The 17,774-nt window shown below is 37.9% G+C and overlaps 1 protein-coding gene across 20 annotated transcripts in view; it reads left to right on the top strand.

Annotated features, from left to right (window-relative positions):
• Nucleotides 1-17,774, top strand: part of NCKAP5 (NCK associated protein 5) — a 454,622-nt gene that overhangs the window by 335,885 nt on the left and 100,963 nt on the right. For all 20 annotated transcript variants that reach the window (XM_064435175.1, XM_064435174.1, XM_064435171.1 and 17 more), the window contains one exon: nt 2,861-3,010. In XM_064435175.1, coding sequence (XP_064291245.1) covers nt 2,861-3,010 — 150 coding nt within the window. The remainder of the gene's footprint in view (nt 1-2,860; nt 3,011-17,774) is intronic.

The raw sequence follows: 17,774 nt of genomic DNA, 5'->3' as shown, positions 1-17,774 counted from the left end.
TAGAGAAGTAGATGAGCCTTTACTGCAGAATTCTCATCAGGCTGCTGTGTTTGCATCCTCTCATGGTACAAACATGTATCTTAAACTCATTGGTCTGGGAGACCCAGAGTGGAGTTACTGCTTTTTTCTTTCCTCTATTTTTTTTAAGCTGTTTTATTTGCAGAACACCATTTCCAATTGTTACCTTTTCCCAGAAATTAAACTGATCAGCAGGACAGCACTTCTTCTGCCTTTGCTGGACTTTGCACCTGGGGAGGATTTTGTTATTCAGTTTGAACACAGGCTGCCTGTGACTGTGCAATATGTGAGGCATGAGCAGAGACTGCTCAGGAGTGGCAAAAGATGCTCTTTATTTGAGATAACACAAGAAGTGTAGGATTTCAGGGAAAAAAGAAGTAAGCTGCTTTAGCCATTGTTTGCTGCCTTCAGCATGCTCACTCCAGAGCCCTCTGTAGGATTTGTCCAACATCCCCCAGGAGATGCACATTTCCTCTGGCACATCTCTGCCCCTTCCTCCTCCCCAGCGCTCAGCTGCCTTTGATATTAAGACATTTTGCACACTCAAGAGGTTTCTGTCATTCCAAAAGCCTTTGTCACCCTCTCTCTTTAGGGATTTGAGTTTCAGCACAAAGGGTGTTTTACAAATCCCTATTTGCTTTCTGGAGTGTAGGTTTTCCACTCTGCCCTCCCTGGACATCACCCAGGTGGAACTGGTGAACGTGATGGGGCACTGCCCTCAGCCCATGGAATGTCTAAGCACAGTTTCTAAGCTTAGAAGTTTTTCCTCTGTTCTGCACCTTTTCCATGGCTGAAATGCTGGAACTCATTCATTGTTGCTCAGTAGTGAACTGCTTCTGGAGCTATGTGAGCTGTACTTCAACACTCAGGCAGGGGTAACAGCAGCGAGTGTCATGAGGTATTCAAATGCACATCAGACTGAAATAGGATGTGTGTTCTGATTGTGCCACTGGTGTGCAAAGTTAATCTAATTTTGTAATTAGAAGATGAACAGGTTACTTTGTCGTGTGGCTGGGATTTACTCTGTGAGAAGCTGCATTATTCCACTTTCTGTAATGAAATGTCATAACCTGTGCTTTCTTCTACTCGTCCTTTGAAATTGCTGCCCTGAGTTTGTGCAGGAAAGGTGACCCTGTGCATATGTTTATGTTTTCTTCTATTGTTAGCCACATCCAATTCATGTCACATCCCCTCCTAAAAATAATAGTTTGTATTTGAATTGCATCAGAGATATACCTTTGTCATTTCTCTCCCCTGAGTTCATTGAAGTGTTTTATCTCAATGCACTCCTTAGGGCAACTTGAAGCAAAAATGGTTTAGTGGCTCTTTTGCAGATACTTGATTGTTGCATCAATGAGTAGCAAGAACAAAAAAACAAAGCCCAAGTACTATATTTATGTTTCCTTTATGATCAGGGTAGCAGTAATGCTGGAAACCTGATGGAATGTCTCTTTGACATCCGTATTTTGGGGCTCAGAATGAGATATTTACCTCATGGTTTGTGTAAGGGTGTTTAGTAATTAAGCCCATATCATATAAAACTAATTATTGATTAAAGTTTTAACATAGTAATAGTCAATTTCTAAGCTAGTTAATATTTTAAAAAGACATGGTTGTGAATGTGATCCAGACTGCTGATTTTTAATTCAGTTACCTGTGGGGTTTAGTTAAGAGTATGCCTTGCTATTAACTCTCAAACAGTAGTATTTGCACATTATTCAAGCAGGATCAGTTCTTCATGGAGATGCACACTTTTATGCTTAGCATGCATGTTGTGTAGTAGTTATGGGCAAAGCATCTCAGTTCTGGGATAACTCAAAGATCATGAATGTCTGAGCTTTTGTACATAATTATCAGAAAGGCCCATGAAGAAGACTAGATGCTCATTGAAGGAATTCTCTAGATTTGTTTTGACACCCAGTATTTAATGTTGATTTACTTCACCTTTTCCATTCTCAAGCTGCTTGTGAGTTGTCAGACTGCATCTGCTCATGCAGGTAGAGAAGGTGGCTTGAAAGGTAGAGCCAGTCCCTCCTGTGTTGTGCTCTGGGTCACTCTCAACATCTGTACAGCTCTCTTTTTTCCCCTTATGCTTGCCTTGTCATTTTGGGCAATGTTTTACATTGCCTGCTTGTAGTCTTGGTGTTTTCTTTCTCTGCCTCACTCTCTCTGTGGACAGAGAGCTTGGACAGATAATTGTTGGAGTTAGCAGGATTCACTGTTCAATCCTACGATTTCTACAGAGCTCTGGTAAAACTCAGCAGCCACTCAGCAGCTGCAGCTGGTAACAACTCAGGCTGACTGCCTGGAAATAGACTGGGGCACTTCTGAAAGTTTTGTTGTCAGTTCCATTCTCTCCAGTTATATGCTAGAGAAGATCTTAAATCAGTATTCATCTCGTAGCAGCTTGATTCTCAGGCCATTATTTAATAATTCAAACATTAGCTGTAGATGAAGAAAGGTGAAAGACATTAGGTGTGAACATATGTTAGCTTTTCCTCAATAAACTGCTTTATCTCAGCAAAAAGCTGCCACTGAAAGCTGGTAAGTTCGATGTTCCTAGCAACTTTTAAAGAAGAAAATGGAAGTTATTAAAGAAATGACAGTTCAGAGTTGTAAAACTCTGAAGTAGAAGTAGCAGTTAAGTTGTGCATACACTTGCAGAACTGGCATAGCATGTGTCACAAAGCCTTCATGGCTCCACTTATTTAGTACTTTAATCATGTCACTTGCAACTTCCTCTGCCTTTTTTTCATTCATATACAAGGGAGAACTGGAGATATTTGCATAGCTGACTTCATTTGCACCTGTGAGTAATGACATTTTAAAAAAATCATTGCAGGAAAAGCTGTCAGAAGACAGTAGGAGATGTAAAGAAGGCACGGAAAAAATTCGCACACAGGCAGATGAAGATCCAAGAAGTGAAAGCAGCAGCACTGAGGAGGAAAAGGAAAAAACAAAATTGCTCTTGGAGCGTTTGAAAGCTCTGGAGGTAAGAAGCACAAGAGTTTCACACATAAAAGACCACCCTTCCCCCTGCCTCATTCATTTATTGGCACTGAATCACCCTGTAGTATTAATCTAATCTTTCACAGTTCACCTGATTTCATGTTATGGGGTATTTTTTTCACAATTCATTTACCAAGGGTGAACAAGAAGCTTAGAACCACTAAAAGGATCCCTCTCTAATGCTGAGCATCACATATCTTTAAAAGGAATTTAGTACATTATTTTAATTCCTTTGAGACCATTTAATAAGAAAAATTGCTTTTACTCGTTTTGTTTCAATTATTAATATTGCAAGACTAATATAGGTGGTTTAACAACTGTCATAAAACTAGTTTTGCTCCAGTGTAGTTTATTGCTCAATTTTTAATTGCTGGACTGCTTGCTTGGGAGAGCTCAGGCCTTTTTACTGCCAGACTGTGGAAAATCTATTTCCTTGTAGACTTCATGGAGAACTGCACACTCTACATTTTCAGTACATTTCTGGAAAATTAGGATCTGCAAAATTGTGCACTTTGTAGTAGCTTCTAACTAGAGGAGAAGTTTCAGTTTTCTAAGGCAGCCATGGGCAAGGTGTATATTATGGTTAAAACTTTAACCACAGCACGCATGAATTTATTTTGTGCTCATTGATAGAAGCATGGGCTTCAATGTCTATGAAAAAATGAGACTGCATATTTTAATCTCATTTTTAACTACTACAGAGTGCATTTTTCACTTGTCTAGTGTTTCCTCCCTTCTGTTCAAGCATCTATGTAGCATTACAGGTATGGGTAACTGAATACCTTAGAATGATCTGAGTGACATTTTGCCTGTGTAAGGTGTTGGTAGACAATAGATTTATCACCGGCCCTATACATTTTTGTTTAAGTGTGAAGGTCCCTTTACATGATAATTTTTGGGTTGTGTTCTGATAGATTAAGACTCTCGGATTTTGTTCTTGAGAACTTTGTTAAAAGTAAAATATGAACAGTTACAACCAGTCCTGTTTGGATCTAAATACAGGATCTGAAATCTCAAAGGTGTGGGCAGTTTCTTTAATTTTAACAGGCTTAGACTGTTTGTAAAATAAACACACATAATATTAAATAACTCTAATTTTGCCCATGTTACTAAAAACTCTAAAAACCACATGTTACTAAGTGTTTAAGACAATAAAACTCTAAAAAAAGTGTGCAGTTTAATATAGTCTTGCTTTATCTGTTGATGGAGAATGACTGTAGGTTCCTTGTGGTCTTTTATTTCCGAAATATGCATGATTTCAGTTTGCTTTGCCTCATTCTCAACCAGTCTGCATGACATTTGCAGTTCTTTATGTCCTCACTTGGTAGGGAGGTGTTCAATAATGTCACAGCCTTTATCAGTTGTGGCAGATTGCCCAGATTTAAAGTGTAGCACTGAGGACAGGCAGGATCTGGTTCAGGAAGGGCAGTGGAGACCTCTCCTCACTGGTGCCAGTGTTGTGCAGTGCCTTGCTCAAACCCACGTGTCAGAGAATGCCAGTTCTTCAGGGATTAACCTACACAAGGAATGTAAGGAGATATCAAAGGAGAAAGATGAGCTCCAGGGCCAACATTAATTGTGATCCAATAGGATCAAAACAAAGTGTTGTTGACTGTGTGTTGTTTAACATTATGTATTTTTGCTGTATTTTTCTCTTGAAGAATATAAATTGTAGTGTCAAAGACTGTAGGGTTTATTAATTAAGAGACTTTTTTAAAAGTTATATGCAATTAGCTGTTCTAATTCTTTACTATTTTCAGACTAATTATTCTAAATATTTTATTAGTCTATCTAGAAAGGAACAAAAAATTACTGTTTGTTAGTTTTTTGTGCTGTGGGTGTCAGGATCTTTAATCTTACTTTACATTATTAGATGTTACTGAATTAATGAAATCAGAAGGGCTAATAAAGTGCTTACTAGAATTGGTTATCCATCTGTCCTCTAGAATCTGAACACTGCCTATAAACATAAGCTGTTAAAAGTAATAGTCAGAGAGTGTCACCTAATCCATTAATGCCTATTAATACAATTTCATTAATATCATCACTGGTAAGAAAACTTTTGATATCTCTTCCTATTAGTTTGTTCCTCAACTGTAGCATGTGACAAGCTGGTCTTTTAGGGCAGTGTAGAATTATTTCATCCTCTTCTTCCTCAGCTGTGTTCACTGGCCTGTTGCTTGGCACATATATTAGAAATTTGCATTTATATACATGTATGTAAATGTATTTGACACTGCACATCTAAGGAAAAGCCTGCACAAGTGGTGTGGCGTTTTTATTTTATAGAAGTTTAGATCCAGCAGGTATTTTTTATTCTGGTTAATACCTTCTCTTGGCTGCTCACACAAAAAGTTGGGTAAATCTGAGCTAATTTTGCAGTGAATGAAGTACCAAAAGAGAAATGTTATCCCCAGCTCAGGGATAAATGGGTAGCTCCTCCAGATACATGTACAATATAACAGATTATTTAGTTTATTTTGTTTGGAGTGTCTGTATGGGAAAATAATTCCTGTTCTACACAAAGAGTAAATTGTTTCTGCCCTTCCTGGGCTACTGACATCGTAGATGTGAGGTATGTGGTGGTTTCTGTGGATGGGAAAAAGCCTGTAGTCATCCTGGTCAGCTGGATCTGGAGCAGGAAATCGAAGAATAAGGAAAGGGGCAAGGTTTCATTTTCACAGGAAACTTTCTTTAAATACCTTCCATATCATGGGAGTTGCATTTAAAATGTCTTCCTTTTTTTTTGCTGTCAGTTGCATTGCCAAATAAATTTCAGTAATACCTTTTATGTTTTATTAACTGCTATTTATCCTAGAAATTTTCTCACTGAACAGTACAAATCAGTATAATAAAGTGTCTCTGTAGTCAGCCCAAGTGAAAGCTATCATATACTTTGATAAGAGATATCTACACATATTCTCCCATTGCTCCTTTTGCCTGTAATTTTTTTTACATCCTTTATCATTTACAGCAAATTCTATTTCCAGTTTACTGACTGATAAATACCATACGTTTCTAATCAAATGGAACAGATGACAAATAAAAAATGGTTCACACCATCTTGTGTCCCATTTTACATAGTTGAAATTAATTGTGATTTCCTGGATATCAAAATTCCTTTATGCCTTCAGCATTTTTAGTTGGCTGCTCTTGAAATGCCATTTAATTTACTTCAGTAGTTATGATCAAATGCCTTCTAGCTCTTACAAAGAAAAAAACCCATTCTCTGATATCTTCTCTGTGTATCTGGAGTGCTGCAAAAAATGAAATATTAATGAAATATGGTGAATAACATATGAACTCCGTGGTGAAATTTCCTTTTTTTAATTCTGCTTCTATCACCAAAAGAATTTCATTTTTTTTAATTGTAGACAGAAATATACAAGAAGTATAATTTATTCTGGACATGCATCAACCCCCATACAGCAATTCCAGATTTTTTCACCATTTTCACAATTACAGTAAAACAATAATATTATATTTCCAAAGTCACATAGATACAAGTTAGAGATTTTTCACAAAGCCTTAATTTGCTCTCCTGGGTATGTTAGGTGTTATATGGATTTTCATTTCAAGATTGTCTACTGTTTCTTTTTCCAGCAAGAGCAATTTATACATTTACAGTCCACAGGGGAAAGCTTTAAGAATATTCTGTATTAGACAAACAGTGTCTGTAAAGGCCTTAGGAGTGTCCCAAAGCTTTGTTATCCACTATGGAGCTATGGGTTCTCTGCCCCAGTTTAGCCTCAAATGACTGAAATGCAAGCACCAAGCACCTGCATAATTGCAAGTGATTTAAACTGATATACAGCATTAATGTCAGGCTTAATCTAAACATGTCTGTAAAAGCTATAGTTACTTTGATTTTAAAAATTTAATCAGTGATAAATACTGTGTCAGCTTTGAAGGCTTATTAAAGTCTGTCATTTGCACAGACATTTATGCAGGGAGGGTAATTCAGTATGAATTAACTGTGTCTGACTCTGTGAAATGTTCCAGCTCTTTTGGATGTCCTTCTTTGCAATTGCAGTAGTGCAACTTGCTTAGAAGGGATTTGCTTTTGGCTGCTCATGAAGTGACTGGGACAGAGCACAGCTGACACCTTGTTAAAACCACAGTATTTGCATTCAAAATTAAATAAACATGGGCAACAAGGAGTAGGTTCCCCTGGTTTGCGAATTGTCTGCTTCCCCATCTGTAATGTGCACGAGTTCTTTTGGCCTCAAAAACACTGATTGAGGGCTGCTCCCAGCCTTGCATTTTTCAGCAAACCACTGGGTAGCATTAGATAGTAACCTTGGAGTTACTGAATGAAAAGCCCAATTCATGTGTGAAAATCTCATTGCTCGCGGGTGAGTGAGACTCAGTGGAAGTTTCAGTAAACCAAGCTGCAGTAGAAGCGGGAGCTGCTGGGGTAGAATCATGAAACCACTCTGATTTTAATTAAAAAATTTTGCCCTCTTACCCTTTGCAGTTCATCACAGAAAGATGTGTTTTGTTTTAATAAATTGAACTTTGGGAGAAAACTCACTCAGGATAATAAGCAAAGTGTTCAAATATATTAGAGGAGTAATTTCCCTTTTATCATCACCATTAAACAAATGAGGAAGTATGTCAAGTATATCTGATATTATGTTTTTACTGCTCTGCAGAGGAAGAAAGACATTATAGCAATGAACTATGAACTATGAAATAGAAATATGAGAACGGTACATAATTCCTCTGGGTGGATTGAAAGGCTAACTTTGAATGGGATGCTGCTGGTTTTTATTTTGCTCATTATTTTCTTTTCTTTATTTTTATTTAAATGATTTTCCATGTTCTGCAAGGTAAAATGGTAAGAAAACTAATAATTATTTTCTTTTCTATGGAAAGAAACACACCATATGCAGAGGCGAAGAGCCTGAGTTTCTGAAAATATCTGTGAGGAAAGACTTCTTGTTTATTGAAAGTCAGCTGATTCACTGGGGTATAGGAAATGTGAATCACTTGACTTAGATGCATAGAAAAATCTTGATACTTTGAAATATTTTGTAGCAGCATTCTAAAAATTCTGTAGCAACCAGTCTGGCTTCAGCCAATGTGTTTGATCTGATTCAGCCAGAAGCCTCTTAGCCCAGTGCCTTGGCCATCCACACAACCAGATTCATTATGCTGATTTGTCACCAAAGACCAACCTACTTAATTCTAATTATTGGATGATTTTACTTTTAAATCTTTTCAGTAGGAGACTTTTATAATTTGTTTTCTGAACTGTGCCTAAGAACTCTTTTGTTTTTTATAGCAAGGGATCAGACAATGAGGCAGGGAAAGTCTTGTTTCCCACTTTACACAGTGGCTGATAATGAATCAGCACATAATTGCATCACTGGTTTCAAAACCAGCCCAGTTTATTCCAGCTCTTTCCAGATAACAGTATTGGCAAACTGTTTCAGCTTTCCAATAACTGAGTAAATTTTAAATTAAAACCAAAAAAGTACTATCAAGCTGAATGTTGATGCTTGAGCTCACCCGCTGTAGTGGCTCAGCTGGTCTTTGGGAAGAAAATCTCATGGCTGCTACCTGTTTCTCCTTGCCTTTGTGCCCTGGGGTGCTTTCCTCCTTCTGTCTGCCCTCTCCTGCTCTGGCTGAAGTCCTCAAAAGCTCGTCCTTCCCAGCTGTTTGTGCCCCTCCTGCCAGCTCACATCTTGCACCGTGGCTTTTCCAGCCATCCCACGAGGGTGTGAGGCTCCATAGTTGGCACAGAGTTATCTGTTGGGATGTTACTGGAAATGAATTCTGTTGCTGGAAATAAATTCTCATATGGATGAGGACTAATAGAAACCTCTCTTGGGCAGACAGTTCAATTCAGTCAGAATGTGCTGAGTATTTAAGAGAAGAGGATGTATTTCCTGCAGGCGTGTAAAATATTTATCTTTCTATTTTTCTCTCTCCTTTTATTTTTTTTCCCCTAAGCCAGTTGAAATTCATGGCAATTTCTCTTTTGGCATAGAAAAATCAAGATGATCTAGTAGGGATATGAATTTACAACAGGGGTGTTGAAAATAGCTCAGCCCACTGGATGTAAGAAGAGCTGCTCAGATTTTCTCTGTCATGCTGTAACCATTTCCTGCCATCATTAGAGACAGATTTCTGATCCACTGTTCACCAAACAGTTCCATCTCCTGAAATGGGAGAGTGCCTTGATAAAAATTACTGTACATTAAGTAATTTTCTCCATGCTTATCTGCATTTTTCTTACTATTCTGTTCAACAAAAGCTTAAAATACTTTTCTAAAATCAACTGTGGTGCCTCCTGAGAATTTTAGTCTGAGTTACAAACAGTATTGTTTTCTTTTCTGATTGAGTCTAAGGGAAAATAAAAGAATATGGAATTGCATCTCCTATGACACACCATGGCAGTGGTTCAGAAGTTGAATGTTTTGGGTCACAACATGCAGAACTTTTGAGGGTTTAGCACATGGTGAAAAGGTAAAAGCTTCCAGATCAGCTCTGTTTTGTACTCTGACATACCCACAAAGCACTAATATTTTGAAACAAGCTAATTCAACCAAGTGCTCAACAGAGTATGTGTCAGCTCTTATTCCTGTTCTGCTGTGTCTTAGACCAGCATTTAATTGTTTTAAGCTTGTCATTGTGTCATACCTCATCAACTACTTGTAAATTTTGCTGCGTGTCAGAATTTTTCTCCTTTAGCCTGCTCATGCAGTAAACAGGTTTTAATGAAAGTTACTTTCCAGCTGCAGTGCTCATCACACACATCAGTGTATCCCAGTCAGGTACAAGGCACATAGGAAAGGAGTGAGGAACTTGAGCTGTTCCTAATTTCCTCCTTCTCAAGGCAGAATGATATAAAATGCTCTTTTCCAGGTCAGTGAATGCAACATCTTGCAGGGGGGAGAAAATGCAATATATGCATATGTCTTATATGCAATTTTTGTACTTCACATTAATATTTTAGGCAGGGTGTTGTTTAGCATATCCTTTAGTTCACCTAATTTTTTTCCTCAGTTTTGGTGCATGTACTTGTAAAAATTATAGGTATGCTATAGAATCCTCAAGACAATATATTGAGATCTGGAAATTTTATTGAAACAAATGAGATCATAGATAAACATTTAATGTTCATTATACCACAGCCAAATCAAATGGCATATATTTTCTGTAAAAAGCAGGTAATAAATTAATTGTTTTCTAGGATTTTTCAAGTTCCAGTCTAATGGCTCTTTTCTTAGAGCTTTCTCTGTGGTACTCTGCTCTGGCTGACATACGAGCAGTCTTTAAATAGTTCAGAGTATTGAATATGGCCACAAGAATAATGATTTGGTGCCAGAAGGTCTGAGGAATAGGTGTAGTCAGTGAAGAAAAGGTAAGTCACAGAAGTCAAGGAAAATCATCTCGGTTTTATTAAACCTGTCAGATTTTCTCTATTGCAATGAATGTTAACTGTATTCTGCACAGAGTCCTTGCTAGGTTGAAGTGAAGGAACCTGCTATTTCTGTCTGCCTTTTGTAATCTAATGATAGTTTTTCAGTACCCTTCTTTCCAAGTGTGGTGCCTTCTTGCAGATAATCAGCATTTACTGTAACTTACCTTTTTCAGCAATCAGGCGTGTGCTACAATTGAGAATCCACTCTCCCCGTGGAATGGAATGAGGTTTTCCAGCATTGTGTTATAGATCTAGGTGGCTGTGTTTATCCCCACACATCCATCATTTCAGAGTGAGACTCAGTAATTTTTTTAAACAGTTTCTCTCAGCTGTGCACTCTGGGCCTGGCTCTCCACAAGCCCTTTCTGTGAGCCTGCTCATTACTCACAGTGGCACTCGTTTCAGAGGAAAGCTTCTATGTGACAGAGATTTTTAGAATCACGCCCTGTATTTTTAATTTACATACTAATGCATGCAATTTGGCTGACAGTAATGACAGTTCTACAGTTCATAAACTAAATAAATAGTTGCAGTTCATTTCAAACTAACATTCTTTTTTAAATCCCAGTATTTTGTGGATGTTCTCCACTGGCTGCATAGGAAATCCCAATTCATTTACCTCAGCTGTTTGAGCTGAATCCCTTATAACTCTTTACTTACAACATAGTAAAATTATTTCTCTTTTATTTTTTCCTTACTAACCTTGAAAATGCTTAAACAGTATTGACATGTCATGGTGATGCACTTTTTCCTAATTTGATAGCGATTTCTTTTTTGTTCATCTTGTAGAAATACAGTGTTGGAGATTATAGAAGGGGTTCTGGGCAGGTATATTTACACTCATACACTGGATTTAGGGGCACTGTGCTGAATTCCAGCTTGTAAGGGTTGGCTCCTGTGTTGGGAAATGCTTAACCACACATGTGAAATCTGTGTTGTTAACATACTCTTGAAATTCGATATTCACTGGCTTTATTATGCAGCTAATTTGATAGTCCACAGCAGAAAATACCCAAATGGTTATTTTTAAGTCTGCTTAATCTGTCATGGTGACAAGCACAGATTTTAAGATTAGTTATAAATATATAGAGGGGATAGATAAATCAAATGTGGAATAGTCTGACATTGGTCCATTATGCCTGAAACTGATTTTTGCTGATGGTTCTGTAGATACCTGATTATCACTAAGTATTAAATTTCAGTGTACAGTCAGAAAAGCTGCACATGGATGCATTATAGCCTCATGTGCATGGATGTGGGTAGCTGCATGCACATTTTAGTGTACAGCTGTCTGTTTCAGGAGCTATTAATTGTCAATGAGAGTTTTGTTTATTCATAAGGACAATCTAATTTTTTTCTCTTTGTTTTTGGTTTTTATTATATGTTTTCACATATTTCCCACCCCTTCCAGTTAAGTTGCCTTTCCCCATATGGGGTCAGATGTTCCATTTCTTTTCACCTTAGGCTGAGCACCCACATGGGAAAAACAGGTCTGTGTCCCTGCTCTTCCCTTCAGGAATGTGCAGTTCCCACCTTCCCACACAGAAGGGAAGGTGATCTTCCCTTCCTGACGCCTGGGCCCATGTTTCCTGTGCAGGTGGAGACGTGGTCACCTTGCCTGGCAGGGCTCCCCAGCTCCAGCTGGGATCTACAGGCACATAATGCCATCTAGAGGGCAGAGCTTCTTCCCTTCCCACAGGAATACCTGGGATCCCCGCTGGCCTTCCATCACCTGTGGTGACAGTGCTCTTCATCTGTGTGATTCATGGGTTTTCCTATTCCTCTTCTGGGTATTTGTACTCAGACAAGGCCAATACTTGGAAATTATTTAGGAGAAGTGCTCAATTGGTGATTACAGCTGTTTCCCTTTAATAAGCCTGCAGGTTTCTTTCTTGTCTTCAGTCAAATGGTCTGTTTCTCCAGAAAAACCCTTCTGATTTTAAGTGTTCTGGGTCTTAACATTTAAGTTCTTCAGGAAAAAGTTATTTTAAATAGAGGAAGCAAGTAATACCTGTATTTTTTATTCAGCTTTTCATTAAACTCTAAGAAGTGCTTACACATTGGCTACTTGGCTAGACAAAATCCTCTGTAAAGTTATTGCAGCCACAGTTTCAGCTGAGAAAGGGGTGTGAGGGTCATGCATTATGTGAGGCTGCTGTGTGTTTAAACAGAAGTTAGAATATTTTCTTCTATTGCATCTGTCCTGCTGCAACATTTAGTTAGCATTTCTCTTAACAGTTAATGGTAATGTGGAAATGAGTGGAGGCTTCTCAGCACTGAGGTCATGGGGCTGAAAGAGCTGAAGTTTCTCCTTAATTGCCTCCTATAGCTCCTCTTTCATCTTTTGAACCTTACAGAGTTTGCTCATTCAGACCTTAGATGTGTCAGAGAAAAGTATGTTGCACCCTCTTTGGTAATTTCCTTCAGTCCTATTTGATGTCATTATACTTCAGCTGCTGTTACCAATAATGACCATTATAATATTCTTTTTATTAAATAACGAGTGTGCTTTCTGTAACTTAAGTCTGATCTGTACCTCATAAAAAGGATTTTGTAACACGTTGTAGTGTCTCCCCAGTGCTGTGCAGAGATTACTGTTACACACATACATGCATAAATTTGATTCAATTAAGGTAGGAGGTGTGAAACAGAGAAAAAGGCTCTGTTGCAAGCTTTATAAACAGCATCTTCTTTTTATATAATGCCCTGCCATGCAAAGTAGTTCAGGTAGCAGAAGCAGTGTAATTGCATGGAACAGCTTTCATTTGAGCTAATTAGCTCTTCCTGAGAACCAGGGTATTGGCCCCAGTAGAACAATGCCGGAGCAACCTGAGCCAGCTTTAGCAGATCTTTGCAGATAGTGTTGACATAACTTCACTTTTAAGGACAGTCTTCCTCTTGGCTCCTCTTGCTGTGGCACAATATAGGTTTTTTCCATTCCAGTAATGGTTGTCTTTATACTCTTTCTCAAATATTTTGCCCTTTGCAGTGACCCCAGAGTAACTATCCAAAATTTTAACCATTTAGATGAATAAAAATAGGTATTCTTAGTTCATTGTAAAAAATAACTTTGCCAGTATTAGGCAGAACCTGCATTTTTCACAAAGACATTGAACAGAAATAAGAGATGAGTATTGATTCTCTTTTTTGAGCAAGTGATTTGCCTCACTGGTGACATCTGCCAGGCAGGAATATTTCCCAATTGCAGGCCAATCTGACAGAGCAGTAATGTGATCAGTTCTAGGTATATGTGACATTGCATAGTATTTCATACATTGATTTAATTTTGTTCTTTTCTTTGCATTTTCCCTTTAGGCCAATTGATTAATCACTGATCCTGCTCTTGAACAGGGGCTTGGAATAAGATAACAGCAACATTTCCTCATCTTTGATACTAATGTTATTTTATTTGGCTATCAAATTCAGACATGCGAAGGTGGTGCAGTTCCAGTGGCTGCACTTGAGCTGTGTTTAATTATGTGTGGTGTGAATTTGGCTCATTCTGCAGATCAGGGCTGGGCTGCTGCTGCTCCTGTGCTTTTCACACCTGAGCTTCTTCCTGGGGCACCCCTGAACCCCATCAACTTTGACCTGAAGTGTGTGCCATATTAGACTGCTATTTTTAGCCAAACCTTGTTTTTTTTAAGGACTTCTGGTTTGACACATTCTCAAAAGTTGTGGTCTAAGGCATTTCTTGGACCTCCTAGAATGTAGTTTGCCAACAAATGTAAGCACAAAGAACAAAATCTGAGACAAATTTTATATGCTGAAGAAGGTTAAGTTAATAATTGAGAAAGAGTTTAATATAACACAGTTGCACTTAATAATGTATAATTACAATAGAATTTGATTTCATGTAGCTGCCTTGAATGTATATATTTCTGTACAGGTTTTTTGTTTTCTTTTTTTTCATAATGTACAAAGCTATAAAAATATCCAAGTAGAAAAATTCCTCTGGCACATCTCTCTTGTGTGCAGTGAAAAGTTCCCAACAGGCTTCTCTTTTATTTTGGTACTATGGGATACATTTTTGTCCTGGCAGTTGAATTCCTTAGGGCTTCCCTAATGTTGGAAGATATCCTGTTATAATTGTGTGTCTGCCTTGGGAATGGTGTAAGAGGAGCACATCCTCAGGCTGGTGCTGTGTGCATTTTGGGGAGTCACTCTGACTCCAGCTGAGCCCAGCAGCAGCTGGAGATCCTGTTCCCATTTCCTGTGTGAGAAACCCAGCCCATTGCATCCAGGGCCACACCACGGTGTGAGCTGCAGCCTGCTCAGTGTCATGATCAGAAAAATCACTGGAGATGAGGACACTCACAGCTCATCCATGCCAAAAAAAGGCCAATGTGGATGGACCTGATGTCACCCAGCTCAGAAGGAGACATTTCCTATAAGTTGTTAGGGTCACAGTCTGATGCTGCCACGTCACACAGTTTCCATGGGGTCCTTGTCCCATCTTCTGTGAACACAGTCTGATAGGGCAGAAAAAAACAAACAAAAAAAACCTCTAATGTGCTGAATCTTTTAAAAGGCAGAATTTGAGACCTGAGCTCTTGTTCGTCTGGGCCAAATACAGCTACTCTGCAAATTCACTCTAAAAGATTAAAAATTAAATGAATCAGAACGTTCAATTTAACAAATGTCAGTGCAGAAGCCACGTGTTGCTGTGTGGAGCAAGGGGCATTGCCCAGTTCTTGCTGTGTGCCTGTAAGAACAAAAGAGAAAAACGTTCTGAGCTCTCAGGAGAAACAGGGTGATGTTTGCAAATAGACTTTCATTTCAGCTAGCAAGAAATGAGCAGTAATTTTGTGATTCAGTTATTAGGAGCTGGCTAGTGGCTACAAAAGCAATTGCTGCATGTTATGTGGCATTTGATGCTCTCCATAGCACAGCACCAATGCCTGTCCTGCTCCACTTGGCTTCACAACTCCTTAGCTGGGAGGGACAGAAATAACTGAAGCCATCAAGAGAAGTTCATTCTGAAATACCTGGGGAGGCTGACTTATGGGTGACTTCTGATGAAGAGAGTGGAATTGCAGGAAACATCGCCTTCAGGAATAACTCAGTGCTCCCATGTAGTTAAAACAGAAAAACTTGTTATAAATTTATGTTGGGAGCTGTGAAACAGGCGACATTAATAGCTTATTGTGGTGGAAAGCTTTTAACTTGAAGTCTTTAAAGGAATAAAGTAAAATGATTCAGCATAGGAGGAGGAAAAGATTATATTTTATTATGTTTAAAAATACTTTGTGGCAGTATCAATTACATCATCACATAATTTTTAAATCTATTGTATAGTACAACAAAGAAAAGCCATTATTTTTCTCAGAATTCAAATTAAAAGAAGCTCAAGGGATGTTTTTTAAAGGGGAAAACCGATTGTGTATTTTATTTTTTCCATTTCAGAAAAAACTCATACATGTTTCTTTGGAAAAATAAAAAAAGAGAAATATTTTCTCACTTACATAGCAGAGAACTGGTATGAGTTTCCCATCACCCAACCAGTGAATGTGACATTCAAGTGAATGGAATTAGTATTTTCCAGACTGTCAGTTTAAATCATTTTATTTCATAATGTTTGAACTAAATGAAAGAACTTAGGATAAGTAATTAGGAAAAAATATTTCTTGATAAATATTCAACATTTACTTTCTCTGAAGTCAGAGCAAAACATCTGCTGTTTTACCTTCCAGTAAGATCAAAAATAATTGGGTGTGGGATACATTTGTGTTGTAGGTTATGCATTAAATGAGGGGACAAAAAGCAGGAAGGCAGTAAAGTCTGAATATTTTGTTTTTATCATCTGCTCCCATGAGCAAACTCAATTTTGTAATTTCCTTGGGGGAGTGGAATGGGTAAGTAGGGAGGAGGTTGGTGTTGCTGTCCCTTGAAGATGGTGCTAAATTGAGCTCCAAATTTTTACTGTTTACTATAATCTAATAGCAGCCCTTCAGTTCAGGTGCACTGAGCAGCCTGGAAACACCAGTTCAGGCATTAAAGCAATTTTTTTTGCACTGCCCTGTGAAATTATATTTTCTTTTCTGTCCAATGTTATTAGAAAAAAGCACAGAAAAGCTACTTTAGAGGAGAAGAGCTGCTCTTGATAGATAGAATTTCTAGAAATTACAAAAAAATCCTGAATATTCTTTATGTAATCCTTGCCTTCCTGATACTTAATTTCAAGGTTTTCTACCTGTGAAGGCAGTTTGTCCCCTGGTCTTTTTTTTTTCACATCCACTTCCCAATGCCAAGAATCAGCAGTAGTATTTCCATATTTTCTCTGAATATCTCAGAGACAAGAGGGGGAAAATAAGAAGCGTTTTCTGCTGGGATGAAGTGGCCCAAACATTAATTTTCCTACAGAGATCTGAAATGCCCTATTCTTTTCAACCTCCCCATTAGATGAACCTTGAAGCTTTGTGTGCTACTCAGGTGTGGATAATGAAATCACAGCAAGTACAAAACTGTCACAGTGTCAGTGAGCTCATGGTCAAAATTGCCCAGCTTTGAAGGATAACTCATTCCCAGTAAATTCTGAAGTGGCTTCTCTTATTGCTTGAAAAACTGTCTTAAATACATGAGTTTTCTTCAAGATCTGAAATTTTAAAAAACCCCGAAAAACTACCTTTTGAAAACTTATTTTAAAAGTGATTGCCATATGTATAATTTCAGAAGGATTCAAAGCCAAAACTTAGCTATTGGTTTCAATGTCACTCCTAAATTTGATAAGTCTTCTCCAAAATGTTTCCTTGCAAAGCAAAGCAACTATTTTCTTTGAAAATGACTGCACCAACAGCTTTTTATTGAGCTTCAGTGCTGGGTTAACAGATAGTCAATGGTTTTCAACTAATCTTTACTAATTTCAAATAATTACTATTTCAAAGAGTTAGAATTTTGCTTGGCAAGAAAAAATGAAACAAATGCAACTGACCAAATCTGATATAATTGGCTCCTATAAGAGTTTTCAATGCAAAGATATTTAGGTAAGTGTCACATAGAAGTTGATATTAAATGCAAAATGCCATTTTGGATTAATCAAGTCCTCACCACTTCCCTTTATCTGTCTGTGTTAATTGTAAGAATTTTAGTTTGACTTACAATTTCGTGATCTTAGACCTTTTTTCATGGACCAGGGATTTTTATTTCTTTGACAGAAGAAATGACTGCCTGTGAATATTACATGGTGAAGCACAGTAAGTCTGTCAGAGTGAAATGCACTCAGTTCTTAAGGGGAGCAATTCCATAAGGGAACAAATCATTTAAAACAAGAAGGGGGAGAAAAAAAGAATGGGATGGGAATCTTGGTGGAGCTTTT

Source organism: Passer domesticus, chromosome 10 (assembly GCF_036417665.1).
Source record: "Passer domesticus isolate bPasDom1 chromosome 10, bPasDom1.hap1, whole genome shotgun sequence".
NCBI classification, from domain to species: domain Eukaryota; kingdom Metazoa; phylum Chordata; class Aves; order Passeriformes; family Passeridae; genus Passer; species Passer domesticus.
Note: the sequence above shows the minus strand (reverse complement) of the source record. Positions and strands in the feature narration are given on the sequence as shown.